Here is a 27,930-nt window from a genome sequence, read left to right as displayed (position 1 = left end):
CAAAATTCATCCAATTTTATTAAAACATTATTTCACAAGGATCAGCATTCTAAAACAGTCTAGTAAATTTCTATTTCTAGAATAGGGTTTCCATCAATGTCCATGGTGACTTCCACAGGAGATATATCCATAACAGGATTGAGAGGAGCTCGTCTTCTAAGTTCACTCAGACGGTGCCCCATAGCCATAACTAAATCTGAGCTTTTAACAGGAGGTCGGCCAAGGGCATCATTGGTTTTTTGCACAAATGCTACGACAGAATAAGAGAGATATATATATAAAAAAAAGGAAAACAGTAAATCATTTTTAAATCAGGTCTAATTTAAGTATGTATGTGAATAAGAATAACACTGTCACTAGACTAGAAATACATACAACAGTTTTATACATACCAATTATGGCTGCAGTACCAAGAGGACAGAGCGGCTCTCTTTTTCTCACACTATGAGAATTTTGTCTTTGTCCTTTCACCGAGCATGTTCGCAGAGCCTCTTCAGTAAATATTTGATCAGCCAAATTACGAGCCAATGTTGTCGGGGATACTGTGCTTATTGGCATGTTCTCAAACAAACGCTTTCTGATATACACAGGAATGTCATCCACAAGCTGGACAGTCTGAAAGCATTACAGATATTACAAATATGTTAAAGACCAAGTCAGGAAAGTTCAATGAAATGAAAATTCAAAAATATTTCTAAGGCTATTTTATCTAGAGCAGGGGTCTCCAAACTATGGCCCGCGTCATTCTTGTCACTTTGTATTTTCGAATTTTGCCATATATTTAACATTAACTTTTTGCTGGGTCCGACAATTTTGCATCATATAATCGCAGGACCGGTCCTAGCAGGTGCGGGGCTAGGGGCGAACTTTCAGTGCGGGGCCCTTCACTTAAAATATTAAACTCTACACCCCATCTACAAACTCGAGCATTTTGAGTCCCTACCACTCTCAGGCTAAGTGTGTGTTCTCCTCCCAAATTCAGACTTGGTAATTACACCGTAATTATTCCTTTTTCATAATATTATTTTTTGTCTGGCACAGACTTAACAATACAGTAATAGTTGAAATTGCGTTTTCAAAACTATCGTATATTTTAATTTTTTTCACGAACGCGGGCCCCCCGAAGCGCGGGGCCCGGGGCGGTCGCCCCGCCCTAAGGCCGGCTCTGTATAATCGAAATTTTATAATATCCTGATTCGTAAAATCAAGATTCCACTGTAGTATACCTATTGCGACTCACTGTGTTTTAAATGGAAGGAATTTGCTGATAGATTTGGCTGCCCTCGGTTGAAGGATGTCAAATGCACAAACTTCCACCATGCTGACAATGGCTTTGAAATGTGTTTGAACTCCAAACCTAAATTTCCAACATACGAACGATTGGTCACCCATGACCAGATTTCAATAAATGGCAATTCCATTCACATGCATTGTGCAAACCTAGCAAAAATTCTTTCTAAATGTCCAGTGAAGCAATCAGCAACCAAGGCTTGCTGATTCTCCATGATGGCAACTGTTCATAAGAGCTCCCAGAAAAGTATTGGGGAAATATGATGATATTTCTCTTCTCTCCCCCCACAAGCTACACACTGGAGGCTTGGACATCAATCAAAGCTAGGAAGTACCTGACAAGCACACAGGAGCCCCTTTCCTTTCCTTTTGAGTTGTGCTCAACATCGTTAACTCCCATGCCCATCCCTTTCACCTTTCCCCTAGGTGCATACCCGGATTTTGCGTACATGCAGAGGTAGAATAAATATTTTTCGAGAAAATACAAGTAAACAAAGGAATAGTGCCAAATCCCCACAGTGTTTAATTCATTCGTGCATCCATTCAGTGATAGCGAAAGTCACTATGTAATATTTGTTCTTTAGTGTGCTCATTTATTGTGTCTTCAGTTTACGAGCGATTACTAATATTTGTATTTAACAAGTAGTATTCCTACGTGTGTTACATCGCCAATAAGAACCTAAAAAAATGTCAGAGGACTATGTCTCTTGTAGATTTGTTTATGTGAAGCAAGATAATCGTGTTCATGTATAAACATTAATGGCGTGTTTCTCTTTTGAAACACATGTATTACATTGGCATCGTGCAGAACCAGAATTATACTCATTAAAGGAAGTCTTTCTTTGATGAAGACAAGAGAAATACTTGTTGGTGTAGTGGTGTTCTGTTAATAATGGCAAAGCTTGCTTTTCGATAACTATTCAAGATTGTTATAACTGATGTAAGACTTGGAAAATCACAATAAAAGTTTTTCAAAGAATTCTTCAAATGAATTTCAAATTTGAATTCTATTTTTACATAAATTATTTCTAGTCTAGTACCAAATAAGCAACAGGGAACAGGTTAGGTACAAAGTATGCTGCTTGGGAGAGAACAGGTAAGTAACTGTCTCACAGACATGAAACAGACAAGGTGCTACAATTTACATTCTGTCAACAGTCGCCTGCCTGTTGTCACTCAGACAGCAAATAGGAATCTAACAGCCTAATAAACAGGCAGTGAACTGACAGCACACAGTCCCCCACCTGTTCACAGGATGTGGTTCAACAAGTAAGGAACAGAGAATGCCGCTTCCTACAATATGGAGAGAACAGACAAGTAACAATCTTCTCACAGACATGAAACAGACAAGGCGTTCCAATTTACAATAAAACAACAGTCGCCTGACTATTGTCACTCAGACAAGGAACAGGGAGCAAACAGCTTACTGAACAGACAACGAACAGGCATTATTGTTACAGAAATCGACAGGGTTCCAATAAAAATTATTGCCAAATTTACACCTTATTCATAAAATTCAACTTTATATTGAATGAATTTTTGCATTTAAAATAATTATTTCTGCACGTATGATTTAAAATAATTATTTCTGTGAGATGCCATGCTGCTAATGACATCAGGGATGTTGTGATTTGGAGGGCCGTATTCTCAGTCGACCCTGTAGGGCCAACCGACCCTGGATACATCATCAGCCCCTACATAAACCGATCTCGCCCTACATATGCCACAGCAAGTCCTACATATGGCCATTTTTGGAACTAAATGGGTCCTACTTGATGTAGGGTACCTGAACCTCTACCCTACAAAAACATGGCGGCTAAATTTCGTCTCCTGATCACTTCAATTAAGGAATCTGTGTTGTAATGTATAAAAAGGGAGACGAGCTCACAGAGCCATTTTAAAATGTACCTACAGAAACACAGCAGAAAGGTAATAATACTACCACATTATACCCATCAGGTGAAATAAATTATACAATTGGCTGACGAATAATAAGTAAATTATAGTGGTATACATCACCTTGTTTCTTCAAATATATATTAATATTTTTCACGTTTGGCTCTTATTACATTTTTGAGAAACCAATTCTTAGTTTATGTGTAACCATAGAAAACATTTTCATGCCGCTATTTGCCACATAATAAACTTAACTACGGAAGGTAATAGCAAATGATGAACCTTGATGATGCAACATAAGTTCCCTCGTTAATGATCATATTTGCCCCGTACTTATTACTATCATGTAAATACCACTTTGGAAGTAATTTAAAGACAATTAGGTTCTACTTTTGGCTCAATAAGAGAGTATTTTTAGCAATAATTAATGTACCGTCACGACCTGCCGGATGACACCAATTGTTTATTTACCATCAGCCGTTCCCTAACAATATGCCCGAAAATTATCGGACATCTTTTCTTAGTTTCATAATAAGATCTCATTATGCAACCAGAGTGGAAAATTGGCAGTGTGCCATCATCTACGTCATCTCAGAGAACTTGGCAACAGAATCACCCCCCACCACTTATGTAGGGTCGACTGAGAATAGGGAATATATTAACAGTGTAACCTTGAGAAGTTGAAAAACTTTGTTCCGCCTTTCCATTGGCCTATCACACCTACAGCTGAATCAGTACAGCCCTCCCACCAATAAAATTAGGCCAAAGCTGAGCTCTCCCGGCTGCAAACGTATCATCTCACAGAAACTGACAACTGATTTAACAAACCTTTGAGCTATGAGGATGTTGAAGATGAGGATGCACAGGCGGCATATACTCCTCTTCATCTGAGCTCTCAACAATGACAACACTGGGAGCATTCGCTTCCTTTAATGTACAATTTGTCACTTTTTCCAGGTGCTTGTAAAAGTCCACTGATTCTGAAACTATAGAAAATAATCAATAAGATAACTCACTCTGTCATTCAATGCAAAGATTGACTTGGATAGGTGAGGGTAGAGCTCACACCAAAATTAGTCACAGGCAAGTGAATATCATGCGCTTGGGGTAGGGAACCAGTTCCTTGCCTGCAAATTTTGTTTGGGGTTGTCTGAAGGATTCATCCAGGATGTGAACACAGGACAAAAGACAAATGCTCATAAATGAAAAATGCATTTAATACATTAAGTGCATATAAAAGAATTGATTTTTAAGTTGATTTTTGCAGAAAAATCACTTGGAAAGGCAGGAATACTAGGAAAATGAATACTGGACTAGACTACATTACCTGACTACTTACATAATTCTGTTCCCAAAAATAGCTCTTTGTACAGTTTAAAATCATAATAATGAAATATTAAAAGGAATCAATTCTTATGACATTATTCTTCATACAGTGCTGTTTCAATTAGAAGGTCCTTAAATATTGAAGTTGTTTACAAGAATAGATAATTAAAGAAAAATATTTAAGAATAACATTGCCAGAGTTTTCCTGTCCATTTACATTCCTAAATTTCAACAAATTCCTGATTTGGACACACTACGTGCTTGGCTACCCATTTTTCACCATCCCATATAAAATGAGGGTAGCAGGTACAAAGTACATAAAAGAAAGGAGATCTTATTGTTAGCTATAATGTTTATCTCCAGATGACAGTCTCAAGTAATTTTTGAACTAATTTCCTATTGTTATCAGGTAAACCATGTTTTTTATTATGTATCACCATAGAGTAAATATATATATATAGAGGGCTAACCGCACGTACAAAAATCGTATATATTTTTGATGTAGTTCTGGAAGAATTAAGAAGATGGCGAGGAAGAATTTTTTGAATTTGCTCGTTCCACAAGCCTGAAAATTTATTCTGAAGTAGAAAGGGTTGCTACGTTTAGTGGTGACAATAGTGAAGTGGACTTTGTTCATAACAATAGTTATAAAAAATATTTCCTTGAATTTCAAACTAGTAACTTGGCTTTTCCGAGTCCATATTCCTAATCCTGTTGCCAGCAAACTATTATTAATATTATGTTGAAACTTGCAGGAAATATATACTGCATATTTTATTCCATATTGGTTGAATATAATTTGTTCTCAACTCAGTTTCAATGTTGTTATATTTGTTTACATCTTTTGGATGGAAAAATCAGTAATTTTGCTTGGCACAAAGGCCTGCTAACTTTCATATCTTACTGTATAGATATACATAACATATGCTGCATATGAAATTTGGAGAAAACTATAAATATATTTTTGGTGAAAAAATTGTAACTTTATCTTAAATACGAAGAAAGGAGTTGCGAATTTTTTATTTTCTCAGACGTTTTTACTGCACAATTACTCCAGCCACATGCTATTTCGTGGCAATTTTCTGTGGCTTTTTCATTCAGCTGTCGGCTAACAGTTCTCAACAGCATCCTAAAAACTGACAAGTGGTCTGAAAATACCCTAGTTTTGGCATTCATCAAAAACATAAGTGTGCCGAAGAATGTTTGCATTATTCAAATCAATTGAGATGAATTAATTTTTGTAATTTTTTTGCATGTTGTTGCTCGGAAACTTTTACGTTTTATATACCTTTCATTCCTGAAATAAGAAACACCAAACAAAAAATTCCAACTATCATGAAAATGTCTCCACTTTTGCATCAAAGAGGGGAATTTTTTGATTCAAAATTGAATAAAATTCATATTCCTATGAGATAAGAGTAGTCATTCATAGCCCAATGAAGATCTACTCATGCTCATGCGCATTTATGAGTAAATTCTGCAACTTATTCTACATCATTATCAAATGCTATAGATCTACAATCAACACCATCTAAGCACAATAAAAGCTAGAAGGGACAACTATACCTTTCCTAGCGAGAAATTCTCATCTTTAGATACGAGGTACGTTCAGAAAGTAAGTTCCATTTTAAACTAAAAAAAAAAGAACCTCAGATATTTCAAAGAAACGTATAGCACACATCTCTACCACTACTACACTATTTTTTGACGTAGATTCCGTGATTTTCTAGGAATTTGTCATAGCGTGGCACAAGTTTTTGTACACCCTCTTTGTAGAATATTGCCACCAGTGTAGTCACCCATGAGATAACATGTTGAATAATACTCCAAAAGCAAATTGAAAACTTTTCTTAGGTATAATTTGAATTACATACTTAACACTAGGAGGACGGGAGTTTCACGCTACCTAGAAGGACGGCTAGGGGTACCCCTAAATTATATTTTGGAATAAAATGCCTAATTTTCATCCATTATTCAGTTTAATCGTATTAATTGTTGAATCAGTTCATTAAAACCACTATTTAACATTTTATCCATTGTTAAAAGTTAATAACAATTATTTTAAAGAATCATGAATTAAACCGTATTTAGTAGTCGATTGCAAATCTAATAATGAAAATACTGTAAGAGGCGACTGTCATCCTCTTTCCCTCATTTCCCTTCCCATACAAACTCAGCAATAACTCCTTTCCTTTCGGCTCCCTTGATTCCCCGACACCCAACCCCGACAGGAAGTGGCCACGCAAGGTAAGACATCTTCTTAAGAACGTGAGCTTGCTACGCACCAGAGAATAATAGAAAAACGCTTACTAGAGGGGGATGACAGCGCGCGAGGCAGTCGGTGAGTTTACACTAAGAAGGGAAGATTAAAGAGTGATTGTTGACGACATGAGTTGTTTCCTTTTTCTGTGCGATATTCCTGATCAATCCCCGGGCGACGACGACGAAAGGACCTTGGCTACTTACAATACATACACTCAATACAAAAGTTGTGTTACATGTTGAAACAATAGGCGTACTGGATTTACAAAATTTTCATTAAAATTTTTAAAACTTATTACTTTGTTGTAAATCTCAGACAAACAGTATTTTTTCAGTGCGTTTCCACAAAATATTTTTTTTTGCGCTGAATGCGTACATTGGACGATTTATTCATCTACATCTAAATCTACACACTAACACGCAAGCTGCTTAAAAGCGTATGGCAGGGGGTGTTAGAACACCAGCCATTTGCACATGAAAGGGAATTTGGAAAATGAAAAGGAAATTGGTGCAATGATTGAATTTGATGGTATTTGGCACCTTTTTCTTTTTTGTGCCCGTGCAGATATGGCTGTTGGATTTGGAGACGTGTAAATAAATTGATACATGATATCCATCATATGTACTCCCGTTTTGTTTTTATTATGAAATAGGATGGTCTCTGGTATTCTTTTGTTCGTTTCAAGAATAGTGTGGTCTGAGATCATGCTGCTGAGTAAAAGTACATTATTGTTCTAGTGTGCCTGATTCTACGTAAGAGTATGGTATAAGGTATATTTGGATACTCGCGTTGAATGGATTACATGGCTATTTTAGGGGTCATGGATATTCGTGCGTCACGCCTGTTTTTTCAGATTGTCCGTGCTAGAGAAGTTTTCCATTTTTTTATGATTTCCTGCCAGGTGGATGGATGGAAAATAATTGTTACCAGTTACATTTATTCCTGAATTCTTGTATGTTACGGTCACTATAGTAACTATTTATTTCCCCAACGCTTGATTTGATGGCCAATCATCATCTTTGCCTCAATATGGAAATTCATTTAGGCTGTATTTTCATTTCACATCTGTCAAAACCCAGTACTAAATTCCAAATTTGCCTGGTTTATTTGGAATATACCTCATAAAAAGGACAGCTGCATTTCGTTCGATAGAGCTGTGCATTTGCTGTTACGCCTAAGTCGCCATCGGATTCACTATCTTGGACTTCGTCGCTTCCATCACACACAGATGTTGATGGATTGGTCAGAATGTCCTTGAACTGATATTTCCGATGCACTTACAGACCGATCTTCAATATTCCCTACAGCTATTTGAATCACAATTCTCTTCTCTTGATATATTTCTTGACTTCTTACTTTCTTCCTCAACTCGCTACTGATATGCATGCGAAAAAATCTACAAACGAAAGCGCATTATGGTAGAACCTTCTCCAGTTGCATTGGAGGTTCAACCCGCCCCAAACCGCGACCGGGTCAGGCAGCAATAATGCTGGACACACGGCAAAGGGGCAAGGCCAAGTGACAGTGCCATCAAGCCAGAAAAATGAAAGTTTTTCGTAAACCTGATGAGGCGATATTGAAAATATTGTCTCTGAATCTTGGCCGACGGAAAAAAAGTCATGGGATACGTGACGATTTTCCGGTGTGAGTAATACAATAATCATTGAACAATTCATAAAACAAAATTAAAATATCATTATTGCATGATTTTACGCAAATCAAGGACTGAAAAGGTTTTATTTCCCTTTGCTGCCCGAAAAATATCGAAAGATTGAGCACAACAAGTCGCTATTCATAGGTTTTCGAATACAGATAGGAGCCCTTGGGACGAAACTAGCATTGAACCGGGTACTTCCAGCTTCAAAATGAAGCAAATCATCTACCACACTAGCCTCTTGCTGATTACATGATATACATGGCACAAAAGTGCCCACTGGCAAGAAAATAGCACGAAAACAAGTTGTGGGTCAAATGACCCCTAGCCGTCCTTCTAGGTATAACACGTCATAAAAATTTAAAGCAAAAATTATAGTTGAATTTTCACTAATTTATCAAAATATAGACCAAAGTGAACAAAGTGAAAAAGTTTCAAAATTTAAAAAAATATTTTAATAAGAGAAAAAGAAATTTGAAAACTGAAAATGGGTCAAATGACCCCTGCCGTCCTTCTAGTGTTAAATTAGAGTAATGTTATGGATCCAATCACTTGATCAATAACTTGATGTGTCATTTTAGGTAGTTTCAATAATACGATAACAAAAAATATTAAAAGATTTTGAAAATTAAGAAATGAAAATGAAAAAATAGTTAAATAACCAGATTCAAGCACCTGGACCCTGTACTACTGCAAGAAACTGAATTGGAATAGGAGCCAACAAAAAAGTCGACCCATTCCATTTTAGTACCTACTTAAAGATGATAAAAATAGACAAAAATTACAACTATATCAATTATAAACTTACCTTTTCTCACATTTTCTCCAACTCCAGGAACTTCAGTTGGAATGTGATGAGGAGCATTATCATCTGCTGTGATTGTTGAGACTTCATCCGTGATAATGGAACTTTGAAAAGAAGTTGAGGAGGCCTGTATCCTTGGCTTCAGTTGACATTTATGTTTCAGCAAGTATCCTCTGCGTGAGAATTTCCGGGGACAGAATGGGCACTTGAAATTCAAGGGTTTTGCATGGGTACTCTGATGGGCAATTAAAGTGTTTTTATGAGGAAATGTCTTCCCACAGTCCTTACACTGATAGTTACCAGACCAGTTACTGCTAGCATGTTTGACAAGATGCCTCTCAAGGTGCAATGGTGACCAGAAACCAACGCCACACATGGCACAATTGTATGGTTTACCAAGTGTGTGTCCATTTTCATGCTTCAACAACACTTGCTCAGTCCTAAAAGTGCATGGACAGTAGCTACATTGGTAAGGCTTGGGCTCACCATGCTTTTTATCTGTGTGCTTAGCGAGATCTTTCTTGCGCCTATAACTTTTGTCGCAGAGGTTACATTGGAAGGGACGCTCTTCAGAGTGGAGAGGCAGGTGATGCCTTAGCTGCATGATTCTGAGGAATTGTTTTCCGCAAATATGGCACTTGGGGAACTCAGGATGATCACTCGGAGGTATATTCCCTTCCTTGGCATGTACCTTCTGATGTTCCACCAGGAGGGGTGTGTTTTCAAATACTTCACCACAGATTTCACAGGCAACACGGTGACGCCTCATGTGATACAACATGAAGATCTTACGAGTAAATAGGATGCCACACATTGGGCATGGGACTTTAGGTTCTTCGTGCCTTATCATGTGATATGACAAATCAGATTTAGAGAAGAAGCTTTTTCCACAAACAGAGCAGATCACAGTCTTTTCTCCAAAGTGTCGTTGCCTGTGGGTAATTAGGCTCTGTTGACTCTTGAATTTACGGCCACATACTTCACAGGGAATGGGATTGGAGTGAGATGTTAGAATGTGAGCCCTCAGCATATCTTTCCTCTTAAAAGCCCATCCACACTTGTCACAAAGGTAATTTGTCACAGAAGAATGTATCTCAGCATGATCTCTCAGCTTTGACATGCAGGGGAATGATTTTCCACACACCTCACAAGATGCATCGATGCATTTACGTTTTGCTCTATGCTCCTTCAAAAGCTGCATAGTGACAAATTCTTCTCCACAACTACCACAAGTAATTTTTTTAACATGATGAACATTTTCCAAGTGGTTTTCCAGATCTTCTGCCCTGTTAAAACAGAAATTGCACAACACACACCTATGCATACCAGGGTACATATGACTCAATTTGTGGACACGGAACAAAAAAAATGACTCCATACCTTCTCCACACACTTCACAAAGATAACTGTTTTCACCATCATGAGTCTTAATGTGTTCTTCAAGATGTTCTTGACAGTCAAATGCATCTCCACATATTTCACATAGCTGATCGGTTTCATGGACATGAATCAATGCATGGTCCCTGAATTCATCTTCGTAAAAAAATTTTTTCTTACACACACATATCATGGCTTTCCTCAAGTGTCTAGCTTCATGATCTCTATGTTTACTCTTGGATTCACAAGTGATGGCACAAAAACGACAAGGGAATTGAATATGATGCACTGTCTTAATGTGTTTTCTGTGTGAACGTAAAGTAGGAAAGATGAGATTACAATAATAGCATATTCTATCATTATGTTTGTTCTTGGAAGAATAAGGAAGGATACTTCCAGAATTTTGAGTAGAAATGCTAGAAGTTATTGAACGTATGGAAAAATCTTTAGCCAATAAGTTTCTTCTCCTTCTCTTCTGAGGCGTCTTCACCTTATTCATCATCAATATTTTAGGGGGCAAGAGTTTTTCATGAGCAATTTCATGTGGTACTAGCTCATTCTTGTCGTAGAAAACTTTTCTACAATAAACACAACGAATTACTAATTCAGAGTGCTCAATGCTCTGATGCTCAAAGAGATCAGCTTTCCAAAGAAAACCTTCTCCACAAAATTTACACAAGTACTTAACGCTTTCACTAGCATTTGATTTATCATCATGAAAGCCTACATCAGAAATATCATTTAAGGCAGAAGTATTTGGCTCTTCAACCACAGCAGAATTTTCTCTTCCCTCTCTATCACTTTCAACACTGTTGCCATCATTCGCACAATCTATATCATACTGGAGAATATCAGCATCCATTTCACCTATATCTTCGGCACAGTGCAAAGACTGATTTGATGATCCATCATCATTACTCATGTCTGATGATTTTAGTCTCTTCACCTGCTCATTCCTTTCTTCCTCGGAGACTGATAAAGGCCTTTTTGTTCTGTAAGTAGAAACAGTACATTTTTTTAAATAGCTACGACAATCCAGTTAAAAAGAAAGTTAATGAAGAAAGGAGAAAACTGTGGCACACTCATGCATAATAATATGAATAGATAAAAAAAAATAATGTAACAACCTTAGTCCTTATGCAGCACTGCTATGACTCTCTCTTAGTATTTCCAAATTTTTAAATTAAATACAGTAAAATCCTGATTTAAGGTTTTTCAGGGGGGACAAAATTTAAAACACTAAATGTGGAAAAACACTAAATGAGGACCTGCCATTTTTTTCAGGTTTTAGGGTCTGTAATGATTGGAATGGCTTTTTATGAATAAAAAATATTATTTTAAGTAACTAAAAGGTGCTGAATGCAGCAAAAAATTCTTTAATGAAATGTTCTCTTCCTATGAAGGTTGGATAATACTTTTCAGGAATCAGCTAAAAAAATGGGTGGTAAAAATAAGTAATGAGAGGATGGCAATTGTTTTAATGAAATATTTTAAGAAAATTCTAATAAACATCAACTTAAAAGCATTCCCACACAGATTATTATTATGGACAATAGTGATTCAATTTTTATGCATATTTCAGTGGTCTTGATGAAATTTAGAATTTTTTCTGTAAAAGTGACATGTAGGTGACTATAGAATTTCTAATATAATTAGAAAAGGTGTAAGTAGGTACTCGAAAAATCATGAGGAATGAGTGAAATAAAGGGACAGCAGAAGATCGCTAATCCCGAATTCTCAACTACCGAATATCTAGTAAAAGGGAGGTTTTCTGGAATTTTGCCAACTGAACGTTTTCTGTTGCCTCGGCGAAACAAGGGATTTATGAGCCTTTAAAAAGCCTCCTATGCGCACATTTTGGATTTCGAGGTAATCCAAAAAAGTAGAATCTTATTTTAGTATGCGTACAAGTCGATGGTGATTCAACTCGATGATAACACCAGATTCGTTGTCATATATCCGCGGCCTTATGCAGGTCGAATGGAGCCGGGAGAAGTTGCTTACGCGGCGCGCTGATCACCTTGACTCCGACTCACCTTGTTTCTCGGCAGCTTTTAATAAAATTTGGTTGGACCTTGAATAACGATTAGCTAAACTCTGTTAAGAGAAAAGGTTTAATCTTCAACATAACTGGATTTCATCCAAAAAATTGTCAGTGCCTCTGGAGTTTGGCAATTTCGTCAGGGTTGTGATGCCGAAGTCAACCACCAAGATACCTGCCGGATTTTCGTATTTTTCCGCGCTCATCTATTCTACCGTGAGTTTGCAGTGATTTTTTTTCCAGCAAGAGCGATTTATTTAGAGTCATGGACCGTGATAGTTCGTCAAAACTCTGATTGTCATTCTCTTTTGACATTAATTAGCACCAGATAAATATTTTTGAATCGACAGCGATATCAACCAGCCGCATGTCGATAAATTGGATATCTAAATTACGATGTAAAATAATGTTGTTCCGTATGTTCTCACTCACGGTCATGACAGGGGAAACACTTCCTCTGTTCTTTCGCTGTTCCTCCGTGGAAACTGACCTTGGAATGGATTACAGAAAGAATCTTCTAGTGAACTGCGCAATTGATATTGGGCCTCCTCTTTTGAAAAGAGAAAGTAGCCGACTGGAAAAATATTGGGCTAATAATGGACTGCCCGTAGGGAGTAGAGTTGAAAGGGGCATAAGCCATCAATTGAAAACATTACGAGAAAACATTATTGTAGCGGCACTCGGAGGATAACTCGTGTCATCAGTCGTCACGTATTATCGAAGTCAAATTCAAGAAGTGAAGGATGAGGTAGTTCGAGGTTATTAAGGGATGACATTGCTCCATTAGATCAGATCTGATACAAAAAGTGCCCGGTGTTTGGATCAGAAGGGGAGGGAAACATTACGAGAAGACAAATCACCCAACTTGCGAGTTGAAGGTCGCAGCGCTGCGTTCGCAGAAGAAAGCAGTTGAAGAAGCGTTCCCTGGTAGATTCTATCGACTCTTGGTAAACTTTCATGAGACTGTTCTTGTTGATGAGCATAAATTCGAAGATTTGGATGAACCGTCATGAAAAAACGTGAAATCGGGCAAAAAAAATCTTGAGCGGGACAAATTTTTACGACCATAAATGCGGAAAAACGCAAAATGCGGAAACACTAAATACGGATAATTTTTACATTGTCCTAATAGGGAATGAATCGGGACCCAAAAAAATAAACGCTAAATGCGGAAAAACGTTAAATGCGAAGACCTTAAATCCGAATCCGACTGTACATCTTACCACTTAAATGCATTACACTGACTGAGAAGTTTCAAGTCCAAAGAGCCGAAATCTCTTTATTTCAATCATATTTCATGGTTCATTTTGTGACACTGCCAAGAACAGAGACAAATTTGCCTGGATGCTATCCCGCTCCTAGATATGTCTCATGGTGGGGAACAAATCAATAAGTTCTTAATCCAGAGCCAGGAGTAGTGGGGTATTGCAAGTAAGGTTCCCTATGCTGTGGATGACAAAGGAAATCTATCTGTCCATTACAATGATTTCATATTTTGGTTTACATCCTCTTTAGGAAAAGAGTGATGAGGCAGTTATTAATTCTTCCATGAAACCTGCCATGTGAGCTCATAAATCTAATAAAATGATGAAGACGCAGCTCGGAATGGTTAAGCTCAGGGATGAGGTGTAGGAATTAAATTCGTACTAGAAGGAGGAGATACTTTCTCCGGAAACAGAGCATCTGGATTACTGGAGAGGTAACACCACTTATCTAAGGACACCTATAATGACCTTTTCACCCTTCTAAACCCAGGGTTGCCTGGACACTCCATCTCATAGGGTGCTAGTCGCATCATATGCTCAGCAGTCCATACCACCTTGTCCGGTATAGTCCACAAATTTCCACAGGGGAGAATGACGCCTCGGTAGCTTAACTGGCTAAAGCACTCGGCCGGAAATCGAGGGATCCGGGTTCGAATCCCGGTCAAGGCGAATGATTTTTCCTCTGTGGATTTTTCGCACTATTTGTGCATTGCGGGTGACTCCGTAAAAAGTTATCACCGTGGCTAGTCCCGGTATACTTTCATATGTTGTGAGTGTTGTAACTATGAAAATCGAATACTTAGTATGTACTAAAATTAATAACTTCTTTAAGCATAAGACATAAGGTTAATGATAACACTGAAAACTACAATTTGGAACTGGTGATGTCACCTTTCTTTGAAAAAGAAGATTCAATCAAGAAAGAACAGAACAGAAAAATTTGCAGAGATGAATCTACACTGGGTACTTAAAAAAAAAGGTTTAAAACTAAGTGAGCCATGGGTTTTAGGAACTGTAAGTTCGTGTGGATCAAATAAAAGAGATCAATAAAAATCTCTTTAGAAAAAACTATTTGACAACTACACATGTGTCAAGCTTATGTTTTAGCTAACAAAATCCTAAGTAGAGCCAAAAAACAACAAATTAAGAACTCAGTTGTTTCCATGGCAAAGGAAAAACAAGCTATCACAGAGCATATTTTTTGCTCAGCTTAGAAGCAACCAAAGCTAAATAGACCATTATAAGAGCTTGAAACAGAAATTGACCTGAAAAAATTAGAACTGATGGGCTGCATGCTTCATTGAAATGTTGCCTGCTCTAATATAGTTCACCATATTTCTGATGAGATGAAATCAAGTATAAAAATTAAATTATATTTTATTTGATTTGTTTTCTTATTTTATTAAAATAGTCAAATTAATAAAATCAGTACAGCCACTATTGATTTATAAACGGTGTAACTAAACTATTCATTGATAATTAGGCTGTACGAAGTTTGCCGGGTCTGCTCGTTGTATTTAAAAAGTTGAACTTTGGATTATCCGTGTTTTCTGGCTAGGTATTATTGCCGCCTCCCCCCAACATCAGCCCAGATAAACAGGAGTTTAATGTAATGTTCAGTATACATGAAATGATTACTTTCATTGGCATTTTCTATGGAATGGGAGTTTTGCAATCAGGTCGTAATTCTGGGTGGTGGGTGATTTCTTGGGGTGAGAAAAAAAATGGCAATTTTTTGTTACATGTTGGATATAAGTTGAAAACAACTCTTCATTTTGTGATGTTGACTGGGTTAACCCGGCAAATGGATTAGCAGAGATTAGATCTGATAATTTACTCAAATTCAATATATTGCTAATGCAAGCTCAAATTGAAACAAATTGTTTATTCATCAAAAATTAGATATTCTTTCACGAACTGTGACACTTGGTATAGTAGTGACGTTGGGTATTTTTAGGCACATGAGACAACAATGTATTATAAAGGATGTGCATACTAAAATTGCATTAAGTGCTCCACCACGCTGAAATATTCTGATTTTCTGTTCACATCAACTGTTGAATAATGCAGATACACATGTTGCGGGCCACAGGAAGATTTTTAATTTGCAGAAGATGCCAATTGATCTTGCATAACAAATTTTTATTTACTAATGTCAAGGTTTTAAATTTACTTTCTCGCCTCATCACACATCTTGTTAAACAAACAGAGATGTTTCCTTGAAATGTCATAGATTGGTCATTTGAAATAAAGAAAATCATGTTTTTGAGTTGATTTTGTGATTCAGCAAAACTGCAGTGTGCGTTATGTGCTTTGTGTTATGTAGCTAATATCTTAAAAGAGCGACTTTTGAAGAGTCGGCTATCCCCAAACAGGAATTATCCTAAGGGGGACTTCAAGTTCCTTGTTTTATGTAAACATTTTGTACTACTCAAGCTCAGTATATTATACAAGGAATAAATTTCAATTTCAAATGCTTTAAATTTTTTTTGCTTTAAAATCTCCACCGTATCCGAGAGAAAATATGCATGTGAAATTTCACTATTTTGAATTAAAATTAATTGATATAAGATAAAAAACACGATGCTTCTGTCATTATTTAAGCATATTAAGCAAGGAAATACTTTCCCATGAAAAATTCTAACGTGGAGTTGGAAGGGAAAGAAGTCAAAGCTCCTTAGGCAGAGAAACTTTCACTGGCATCGAGCAAAACTTTCAAGTTACCTGAGAAAAATGGGAAGTTGTTTCTTTCAAGGAGTCCCTCCCCCTTCTCTCCAGTGGAATTCCTTTTACATGCACGCTTTACGGTCCCCCAATGAACCAGGCATTCAGAACTGGGGAGGGCAGGATCAAAGGCGCCTAGGGGCCTAAGGGGCCCTGGCCCAGGGCCACCCACCAAGCATGAGCCCTCCGTCAATACAGAGGTAAATCTCACAAAATTGGAAAAAACATTATGTACAAGGGGATTCTAAGTGAATCTGGGTCGTTTTTCTGTTAACATGTACGTAGTCCTTAACATTGAGGCTAATAAATGGTTTACGCTGCTGATAAAAAAACGTTATCCATAGGAGTTGTTAATGTAGCTCTGTACGAAACCAGTGGTGCACCAAGTGGTGTTGTCGGAAACATGAGTTCCTACACCTTGAAACAGTAGGCCTCCCACCAAAATGGACCCTTCACTCACCCCATCCTAGATCTAGCCCTGGAACTGGGTGTACTTATGCAGACACCTGACTATGATCATAGAAGTGACAATTAGAACAAAGAAGGGACTGGGGGTTTTTCGTTATTTTCTATACTTCTTGGAAGTTCTACATCAAAATGTTTATCTTGCTATGCCTCTGGTATAACTTACGCATTTACATAAAATATAAATGCACATTGAAAATGTTAGAACAATTCTGAGATTAATGCAAATCCAAACATACCTAGAGGCGTGGATTTCTCTGGTATGACCCATTTTTTTAACACTATCTGGAACAGGCCAATGAGAAGAGTACTTCTGTAATGCCTGAAATGAATAATTACCAATTTTACAACACACATTGAGATGACATAAAGAGTAATGAGTTCTGTTAAAATATAAGAATGAAAGTCAAACGCAGCAGGTAAAAACATGCAAGTTAGGCACACCATTAATCAAAAATGAATACCAAGACTACAAAATGGAAGTTTGTAAAATTTCCTGCCATTGGCCAAATAAACATATTAACTTGTGTATAAATAAAATTTTTTGAAACTTTTTCCAAAAAATTAGCAATATTGTTTGCAAGATTACTTTGATGAAGAATGAAATTTGCATGTTAACTTCGAATTTATCCTTATGAAGTTTGATAATTCAAATAAACAAATGAAATTCAATAATAAGTCTAAGGCCATCAATCTGAAAAACTGTGAAAATTACAATGTGTAACCATGCCATATATCACCCCTGTAATGCACTAGAATTAAGTTTCAGGGAGTCATACACCACCATCTGCTCTCTATTCTCTCTCTTTAACAACTACATATTTTGTAAATTAAGTTAACAATATGCTGTGAAAAATTAGGAATCCAGGATTCAGTGTGACGACTCTACTAAAAAAATCCATTATCGCCTCCCAGATTTTAGTGGCAATTGGTCTCAATTAGGGCCAGTAAGGCCCCTTCAACACTCACTGAATTTTCTTTTTGTTAATTGAATTTTTGTGAAGGGTTTCCAGTTGAGAGGCTGGGGTTGGACACAACTGCAAATCCTCCCCTTCCAGCAAACCAACACAGTAATTTGTCTCATACCCGTGACGTGATGCCTAACATAACAGCAATCTGATTGGAGATGATTTTCTGTTTTATTATTGAGGCTCACCTTGCCTGTTCTATCTCAGCATTCTAAGGGTTTTGAAAATGGTGCAAACAAGGTTTGCAAATAAATGAAGGCATTTTATGGTTTGAAAGAAGTTCCTAGGGTAAGGTAGGGTATTTTGAAGAAGGGGGGAGTGAATTTTGTGCTTCAATAAGCATGAATGTGTTGACAGGTTTCAGTTACATGTTTTTAAATTTTGGGTTGTTTAGTTGCTTCTTTTAATTGGAAAATGGATACTAAGTGAACTTGAAGAATTTTATGGTATCAGTGTGATAATAGAATGAATGAGTCAAGTGAATGGCGGAGAGTGAGATTTGTTCTGTGGCAAAATTTTACTAATAATTTTGAATTTCCAGTTTAATATTCTTGTACTAGTCTCTAGTAGTCATTCATTGATTCAAGATAAACAATAAGGGAAGGTCTAACTCGAAGCGGTCTGGGCTTCGATTGTAAAATGTAGATTGATAACATGATAACCAAATTGTTTGTAGTTGCTTTGTCTAAAAAAGAAAGAATAGTTGAGTTTTGAAGGCATTGAAAAATATAATTACATGTTATTCCATTTTCTTTTCCAATGGGGCTAATGTAAACAAACTGCTATGTTGTTTGTTTAAATAAATAAATTAAAATTAACAATTGAGATGAAGGGAGGCAATTGTTGTTGACGGCGCGGGACGGCAAAGCAGAGAGAGTTGAATTGTAATAGTCACAGCATGCGGATGGGTTTTTGCTGCAGAGTTTTAAATAATAAAACGTGTTAAACTGTGTAATAACAATGTTTGTAAGACATTAAAGAGAAGATAATTAAAGGAACGTTACCGGGTCAATGTAGTGGGTTATAAGTACAAAAATGTTTCTTTCTTCCCTGTAATTGGGAAAATTTGTGTGAGATGCAAAAAGAGGTGGCATTAAACTTGGTTCTGCCAGTATGTATAATGAAAAATGAACACTAGTTTCAGATTTTCTTTCCATTATCTTTATGAGTGACTGAATTTTCGGATCCAAGCATGATAGCAATTATGCTGGCCCAAATTGTGGCTTTTTGTGCATATACATCATCAGGGGCGGATCCAGGATTTCTTTCTGGGAGGGGCACAAGCAAGGCTGTATCCATGATTTTGTTCAGGGGGGAGTCCACAAGGATACCTCATTATACAAAACGAACGAAATGATAATGGGACCGTATTAAATATCTAGCATATTTTTAAGGGTCTGGGGGGGGCACGTGCCCCCGTGCCCCCCCCCCTGGATCTGCCTATGTACATCATTACATTAAAGATTTCATCACATACCTTAAGAGAAATTCCATCATCTTGTTGGCTTATGTACAGCATATTTCGAAGTTTGGCCTGGCTGGAAATGCATTTATTCATAAATTTGCATACTGCATTCAACTCTTCGATACAAGGCATGCACACTTCTTGAGGCAATTTATCCAATGGATGTATCTAAAAAAAAAAAGCAAAAGAGACATAAAGCAAGAATCAATTGACCCAAATTTTTCCAACCATCCACATCTTAGCATTAAATGCCATATTTCAATTTATAAATATGGAAAGGCAATGAAGGTCTTGAGTTTAAAAAGTTACTTAATGTGTTATATTACAAAATTAAAACAAATTAAATGAATTTACATATTAGGCAAATCTAACCCTTCGATTTTCAAGTTTTACTGATAACCCTATTTCCTCACACACCATTCATTTACTTCTGAAACATTGTCACATGCAGAAGGAATTACAAATTTAATTAGGGGACATTAACATTTTTCAGCAACTTTTGACATTTTTACTACCTAAGATTTTTTTTCATTCAAAGAATAAGTGACTTGAAAAATTCTTCTAGAAGGGGTTGATATATCAAAGGACTACATTAAAGAAGCAGCTGTTTAAATTATTTACGCCGGTGTAAAATGTACCTGAGTATATAACTTATGGCCATACTTTGGTATTTTCGATTAAACTACCAGAGTCATTTTATTTTTGGCATAGTGCCTTATACATATTACGGAGGAAAGCACATACATTTTTAGCTATTCTTGCTTTCAGATTCATTTCAGCTTTCGTATCATTTCGTAAGAGCAACGCTACTTACTTGATAAGTTGCATGACAAGCATTTAATCATGAGAAATTCATTGAGTCTTGTCTAGAATTTATAACGTTATTTGTGTGTCTGAACCACCGTGAATGTAAATATGAGTTTTTCTCTTAAAATCGTGAGTGGTACAATGAACCGGAATTTGACGGAGTCCGGCTTTGATCATCTCAAATTATCTTAGGCTCTAGTTTTAAATAAAATATCATTGAGGTATATAATCATCTCCTATATTTACTAGCCTAGTCATTAGATATATTTCTCAAGCAGAAATGCCTAAAATTGGATATGACCAAGTACATAATTCACATGGTATTTTATTATTTATTGATTTTAGGTGTGTGGGATTCCCTTCGCATCCCTATTGGAAAAAATCAGCCGATTCAATTGAAAATTCCAATTGAATTTCCTTGTATTCAATTGAATATCCAAAAATTCAATTGAATTTTCAAATTTTCAATTGAAAATACGAATGTTCAATTGAATATTAGGAAATTCAGCCTTCAGTTTTTTGACTGGTTATACTAACGTTTGTGTTTAAAATGTAAGCATATTTATTTCACTTAATTATGTGTACGTGCGTTACGTTGCCGACAAAAAACTACTAGCATTGTAGGAATAGTGTGTATCACGCAGGTTTGTTTGTGTGAAGTGAAATTCCCGTGTACATATTCTTGTATAAACATGAGTGACATGTTTCTGTTGTCAAAAACAAGTTATGTTGGCTTAATGCAAAACCAGAATTATATTACATAATTAATATTTTAAAGAAGCCTTTCTTAGATAAAGACGTGTGAGATATTTGTTGGTGAAGTTGTTATCGCTAATCGCGGAAAAATGTTTGCTTTTCGACAACTATTCAACGTTGTTTGAACTGATAAAAGATGTGGCTCTCGTGGTATAGTTGCTGTTCTGATAATCATGGCAAAACTATACAGCTTTTCGATAACTATTCATGTTTGTGAGAAGTGATGGAAGATGTGGAAAAGCCCAATTTAAGTTTTTATGACACTTCTTCTAAAAATATTTCAACTTTAATTTTTGTTCACATAGGTATTTTATTTATTCAGAATTCGGGATTCGTGAAATTTAGATGTGAAGTATAGCCTACCTAAAAATAAGTTTACCATATTGGATGTATTTATGTATTTGTAATTTTTTCAATTGAACCGTTCAATTGAATTTTTTCCCATTGAAATTTTCCAATAGGGATTGAGTGACATCAGAAAAACTGTGGCCTTGCACGAGAATATGGGGCAGGTAATTCGTGTGGAATTAAAGGTGCCCAGATTCGAGGAATGTGCCATTTTTTCACAGTTAACTAACTATCATCTAGAATACAGAAATACATAGTGGTAGAAGTGACATATAGAACTATGGTGGATGTGGATCAGTTTATTGTGAGTGAGTGGATGGTGTGACAGACATTCGTCGGAGAAACTATTGAGGATAGTTATTAAAGGCTTCTGATAATGCACTTTTTGTTGAATTGTATAGTTAATCTATATTTCTAGTATTTTCTGCTGGTGAATTTAGTGAGTATATGTTTTTCTTTTTGTGGTTTTTGCCTTCTGCATGTGGCACACTTTGGTATGTATTCGTGCCCCACATGCACAAGACAAAAACCACAAAAAGAAAAACAAATACTCACTAAATAAATATATGGTATTAGTGATTAACCCTTAGGTGCACGCACCTGCAAGTATAGCGCCAGTGCACGCTAGCGGCTTTTTTGCCGCACTTTTACATTTTTGATTTTCCCAAATATACATTCAAATTTGAGAGTGTTTTAACGTATTTGGGTAACTTCTAATAAATAAAAGCACTTTAAATATTTTCCCATTCATTTATAAACAAATATTTTGCATAATTATATCCAAATTTCTAGATGAATACTTAGACTAATTTTTCTAAAGGAATTGCAGACGATAATCTAGACACTATCAAGTCAAAAAGCACACACAAAAAAGGAAATGGATATGCCAAATCGTTAATGCGATCATTAAAATAATAAAACTTTATAAATAAAATTAATTTTTTCATCATTATTGACCATCACTGTCTCTGTAATGACATTCGTGACATTTTTTGACGCAGGTGGAATGATTATTGCATATAAATCGAAAACATTCGTACATTTGCCGTCTTATAATTTATATATTTTCCACGTGTAAAACAATCACCCGCCTTACATTGAGGTTCATATGTAGAAGCAGATACTCCAGGAATTTTCGTAAGTCTCATGCTAGAAAAGCCTTTGTGTCAGCTGGAAGATTACCTTTTCCACCCTCGACTTCAGATGTTCATCTACAAGACTTAACGCGAGAGGTTCCATGAACTCCATTCTTCATCTTCGATGGATTTTTTTCAATATTATTAGCTACAAAAATCACGTGGTCGCTAAGAGTAGCCATATCAACAAAACCGGAATAATTGTGATTGAGTCCACCTTCGTGTTCGTCTTGAAATTTACACACTCGACACCTCTCGTGGTTGAGTTGTAGGTCAGGATCATTTCAGGTTTCGCAGTTTCTAGATCGATGTCAACTTTGCAGTGCAACATAGAAAGCAGAATTTCACATTTGTTTGGTTTAGTGAAGTACGAAACAAGAATGCAGGTATCCTGGAAACCAAGAAATGAAGTTCCAGCTTATCGAATTTTGCAGGGTAGAAACTGTGGATTTAAGCCTTTTTCCAAGGTACCTAAGAAAGTTAGACCATTTTAGAATTAGAACAGTTAGAATTTTTTGCTGTTATTTTCCCATTCGAATTTCCGTATTCCCGTTGCTATTCCGAACGCTGTTCTGCAAATCATCAGGCCTGTTCCATCCGTTTTACAAGCTCTTCTCTAGCATCTGACTTGCAACTTTATTTACAGAGAGAGTGTATTTAATTCCAAATAAAGATATTATTTCTACACGAGAGGTAGTGATGCAATCTCTGATTCTGGAGTACACATGAGATGTCAGTTTCCCTTCAATATACAATTTGGTATTCTCGACACTTTTTCAATCAAGTTCAGTGAAATCGTTTTCGGCCACAATTCGAGTTCGGTTGCGGCATTCTTAGGAAATGATGTTGGCCCTGGTGAAACAAGAACAATGTCTTTAGTTTTTGTTTTGGTGTCAGGAAATTGTATCGAAGAGTACAGCCAAGACGTTTAACCGTTTCCGTTGAACTACATAAAGGTTGAAATTATGTGAGCGGCTAACAATATTATTATCATAAGACTGCTAACTATCGCTGGAATGTAATGCGCCTTCAAAAACATCCTTCCTCCCCTTCACTTTCATGTGAGAAATCAAAAAAATATTCTCAATATGGCGGTTGCCTGCCCTTCCCTCCCATCTTCATTATCAAGCTTTTGAAGCACTCGTTAGAACTCACCAGGGTGATAAATACACTCTGAACTTGGAGTACAATATACTCTACATTAGTCACCACCGACTCAATTTATTCACAATTTGATAAAACCATAATGCAATTTACGTCCATGAGGAGGTTACGATTCCTGAATCTTTTCCTTTGCAGCATTATGTTCTTTTCCCGCAGGTAGATACACCAAGTGCCGACTATTCGCCTTAAAACTCTAATGCATAATGCACTATAAAAAACGTGCATAACTTATTTTTCGGTCAAGGATTTACATAAAATGTAAATAACGCATTTTTACACCAATGTAATTCATATTTGAGTATGAAGATGAAATTTTTAAATTACGGCATGTGGTTTGAGGTTGAGATAAATTATACAAATAATAATAATAACGAAATAATAATGCAAATGCTTACAAAAAATATAATAAATACGAAACAATATATTAACATATTATTGAAAAAAGAATTATGCTTCCAAGTTTCCACGTTAGCGACAGATTATCAGAAGTTCCTTAAGCCGATGTCCCACGGTCAAATTTGCGTCAAAATATTTGCATCAAAATTTGATGCAACTGACGCGCACCCTGTCCCACGGTCAAAATTTTGTCCAACTGGCTTTTGGTCCTATCATTTGTACAAATCACCGATTTGTACAAATGGATAGGACAGGTTCTAAATTTTCATCCAATTGGATGAAACCGACCAATCACAGAGCCTTTCACAAAAAAGCATCGCCAAGCGCTGACACATGGGCCAAATAGGTTAAACATATTTATCGTCTGCATGAGTATTTTAATTAATAATTATGTATATTATGGACACAAAAATAAAATTTGTTGTATTCCACACAATTTTGCATTAAAAACCCAACCGGTTTCCACCTTTTCAGGTTGTTATCTTAATCGTAAACCTCTAGATAAGGACCTGAAAAGATCGAAACCGGTTGAGTTTTTTCATTAGTATTGTATGGAATACTAAAAGGCTTAGTTTTAAATTTATAATATCAACATACCACGAAGTGAATTCAAAAAACATTATTTCAAATATATATATATATATACGTTCGTGATCGTCTATTTCATCGCCTGGTGTGGCCCTAAAGGTAAATATGAGCAAAAATTTGTCTTAGTGATAGGCGATGGAAGCTCTCAACTAGGAAATCTGTAATAATTAGTTGATCTTTAATAGAAAGGAAGCGATATTTAGAATCGCAATACCAGGAGGGATGTTTTGGAAATAATAAAAGATTTACTTAAGGTATCGAGGCCGAATTTTACGCTTTGTGGAAGGCAAATACAATGCGAGCAAGCAGCTGGAGAAATGACTAATATGAACTGACGATTGTACCTATGGAACACTACAGCTGCCCGTTTCTATTACTATGATTATCGGATAAGGACCTTATTTTAGAAACTGCTAGATAAGGAGAGAAAAATGTGATTTAAATGCACGCTTACAGCACTATTCATAACATCTCCTCAACCACAATGTCCATCATTTATTAATAACATTTTCCTCGCGGGAATAAACTGCCTCACGTTTGTATCCTGGCGTTTTATTCTGCCCTCAACCTTGCTGATAAGGGACATGAAAATATCCTCACTTGTCAATTATTATCGATAATAAACGGGAACATCGGCGACCAACTCCTTCTCCAACATGTTTAGCATGCTTATTCCAACGCTTTCATACCCCCTTTCCAGCCAAGGCCAAGTTCAGCATTCCTTCTGTTTTCTTTTTTTCGCATCTTTAATGTTCAAGAGGCCTGTTCAGACAATTTCGCCTGCTAAAAAAGAAAGAATCATCCACCTCCACAAGTTTCCTAATTGTTTACATAAATATCGTCTTTCGTTTGTTTTTGATCAAAATGAGATGCATCGTGGGACACCCCCAGTCCAGTTGTATCAAAATATTTGGACAAACATTTTGATGCAAATATTTTGATGCAAATTTGACCAAGGGACATCGGCTTTAGTATCGTGTGAACGCCATCTAGCGGCAAATCACAAGAAGTTGTCGTCGTTCTCACTTTGTAAGATTCTAATGCAATAGTTGGTCGTCACATTGATGCAAACATAATGTTCTTGGTAGAGTGAAAAGTACAGAAATGGAATACCCAAGTGTACCACCAGTGATCCATGCGCAATAAATGCGCTATTTCAAATTTTTGAAAAATGCGGCAAAATCCCGGCTTAGCGTGCATCTAAGGGTTAAAGAGGCAAATTAGAAATTAATAACAAAAGATTAACTGGATTTGGTACGCTGAATCCAACATTGGATATCTTTTTATTCAGACATGCTTTTACAAATGCATGTATGAATGTTTTCATAGAGCACATTTCCTTCTCAATTCATAACTCTCTCTAAATAATAATGAATTTTATAAAAATTTTTGCATATCCCAAGAAGAGCAATTCACTATTAACACTTAATTACAGGAGATGATTTATTTAAAATTAACAGTTGATTACACTTTCTATGGTGTGTTTATTGACATCAGTTCTTGCTATCTCTCAATCATAATTCAATAGAGTCATCCGGTTCATTTCAATCTTAAGATCATCATTCGTCTATGATCAGCGTTGATTGGATAATCGGGGTCATTCTTGTGGTTCCATGAATCAACCAGGGATTTTGATCAAACCCATTTCATCAATCAAAATGATTGAATGATCATAATGGGAAGGCCCATCACCGACTACCAGTCATGAAAATTATTTTTTAAGTACATTTCTTTATAAACAATGAAAACAAAAATCCATGATTTTATGGAGATGGTGGATCGTATCTTAAGGAATATTAGAAGCATTATTAATAGATTATCATATTGCCTTGGGTCAAATTTTGTTTAGACCAAACAGTTACCACGTTCGAAAAAGAACTGCTCCATAGACTGAGTAACGATACTTACCCTCCAGAGTGGTGGATGAAGAATGACCATTAATTAATTGCAGCAATAATAATGATGATAAAAATCTATCCACAATCTCAGGAAATCATTCCCAAAATAATGATACCCACAAAACTGAATAATTTAGTCATGCTTAAACAATTAAAGCTTAATTGTGATCTCACCATGGAGGGTAGTAACTTGTTGATATTATAGCCGAGCTGCATTTCCTTTCCTCGCTCACTAAAAATAGGTACCAATTCCTCGCAACCGTCAACACAAAGTCTGCATCGTGCGACTGGTGTCGAGCCTCCATCATTATTTCCTTAAAAGATCAATAAATTTTGGTGAGTTTGAATAGTGTTTCAACAGATTTAACTTTAATCTAACGACAGTATGCGTGAATACCTTGAGTTTCTTCAAACGATGAAAGGCTGTTTGAATTCCACCCCAACTCTTCATCCATGGCTCTTTTCCAATGAACACCTACATGAATGATGAAAACTACATTTAGAAAACTAAATTAACTGTTTCAGTATCCGGGCTTACTGCAATCAAAGATCAAACGCATCCAGCAGAAGAGGTTGGTGGGCATAGTGTGTAACATTATAGGTAAAAACAGACTTATGAGAGTGCAGGTTCAAACATGAGTCGAAGGATAAAATTTGTTTGCGAAGGAGTTAACATCTTTACTCTTTACGAAAGGCATCTCATTATGGAGTTAATCAACAAAAATGGGCAATTACTTTGCAAAGATGGTGATAAACGAAAGTTTATGAAATTAAATAAGAAAAAATGTTAAACCGTGTTCCACTCATGCCGACAAAAATTCCTTCAAAATTATTTATGACCAATAAAATTTATATATGATGCTACGATTCAACGACAATCAAACCGGACAAACGGTACAGAATGGTACCTTACAAATAAAGTGCTTTACATTTCAGTAAGAGTCAATACTACATGAAAATCAACTGATAGAAACCATTCGAAACTTCAGAGCCAAATATTCATCCAATCCAAACGACTCGTACCGCCAAATTTACTCTCTCGTCACGATTGTGGCTTCTATTCCACCCCAGGCTCCAAGGTGCAAAATTATTAGTACGGGTATCCTCCAGTAGGGTAATGGAGACACGCAACACGGCGGCAGCGACATCCGTTGATTCTCCTGCTACAGTTTCGCCAACATGATAAGATATACGATCAAGATTCTCTGATTTGGTTATATATTAGTCAAAAACAGTTTTAATGAAGAATATTATTGGGTAATTTTTATCCATTGAAGTTATTTTATACTTATTAAGGT

The 27,930-nt window shown here is 36.3% G+C and overlaps 1 protein-coding gene across 5 annotated transcripts; it reads right to left on the bottom strand.

The window, feature by feature from the left end:
* LOC124153562 (zinc finger protein 585A-like) lies at positions 1-27,778 on the bottom strand. 5 transcript variants are annotated; one of them, XM_046526796.1, is made up of 9 exons: positions 27,607-27,778; positions 27,030-27,107; positions 26,807-26,946; positions 19,552-19,707; positions 17,346-17,428; positions 9,238-11,603; positions 4,015-4,172; positions 393-615; positions 1-250 (listed from the first exon to the last, which is right to left on the bottom strand). In XM_046526796.1, the coding sequence occupies exons 2-9, from the start codon at positions 27,085-27,087 to the stop codon at positions 60-62; spliced, it is 3,375 nt and encodes a 1,124-aa protein (XP_046382752.1). In that variant the 5' UTR covers positions 27,088-27,107; positions 27,607-27,778; the 3' UTR covers positions 1-59. The 5 variants fall into 5 exon arrangements, with proteins under 5 accessions (XP_046382752.1, XP_046382753.1, XP_046382754.1 ...); XM_046526797.1 differs by having other exon boundaries at positions 27,656-27,778; XM_046526798.1 differs by lacking the exon at positions 27,607-27,778 and adding an exon at positions 27,541-27,603.
* Between the last annotated feature and the right edge of the window lie 152 nt (positions 27,779-27,930).

Source organism: Ischnura elegans, chromosome 2 (genome assembly GCF_921293095.1).
Source record: "Ischnura elegans chromosome 2, ioIscEleg1.1, whole genome shotgun sequence".
NCBI classification, from domain to species: Eukaryota; Metazoa; Arthropoda; class Insecta; order Odonata; family Coenagrionidae; genus Ischnura; species Ischnura elegans.
Note: the sequence above shows the minus strand (reverse complement) of the source record. Positions and strands in the feature narration are given on the sequence as shown.

What these genes read in the sequence shown, in the direction of transcription:
- LOC124153562 (XM_046526796.1), bottom strand. Translation starts at nt 27,087, where the DNA reads ATGGATGAAGAGTTGGGGTGGAATTCAAACAGCCTTTCATCGTTTGAA. An exon ending in TGGAGAAAATGTGAGAAAAG is followed by an intron (nt 4,173 to 9,237) that starts GTAAGTTTATAA and finishes TATTTTCTATAG; the next exon opens with TTTCAGAATCAGTGGACTTT. An exon ending in AACATCCTCATAGCTCAAAG is followed by an intron (nt 616 to 4,014) that starts GTTTGTTAAATC and finishes TAATGCTTTCAG; the next exon opens with ACTGTCCAGCTTGTGGATGA.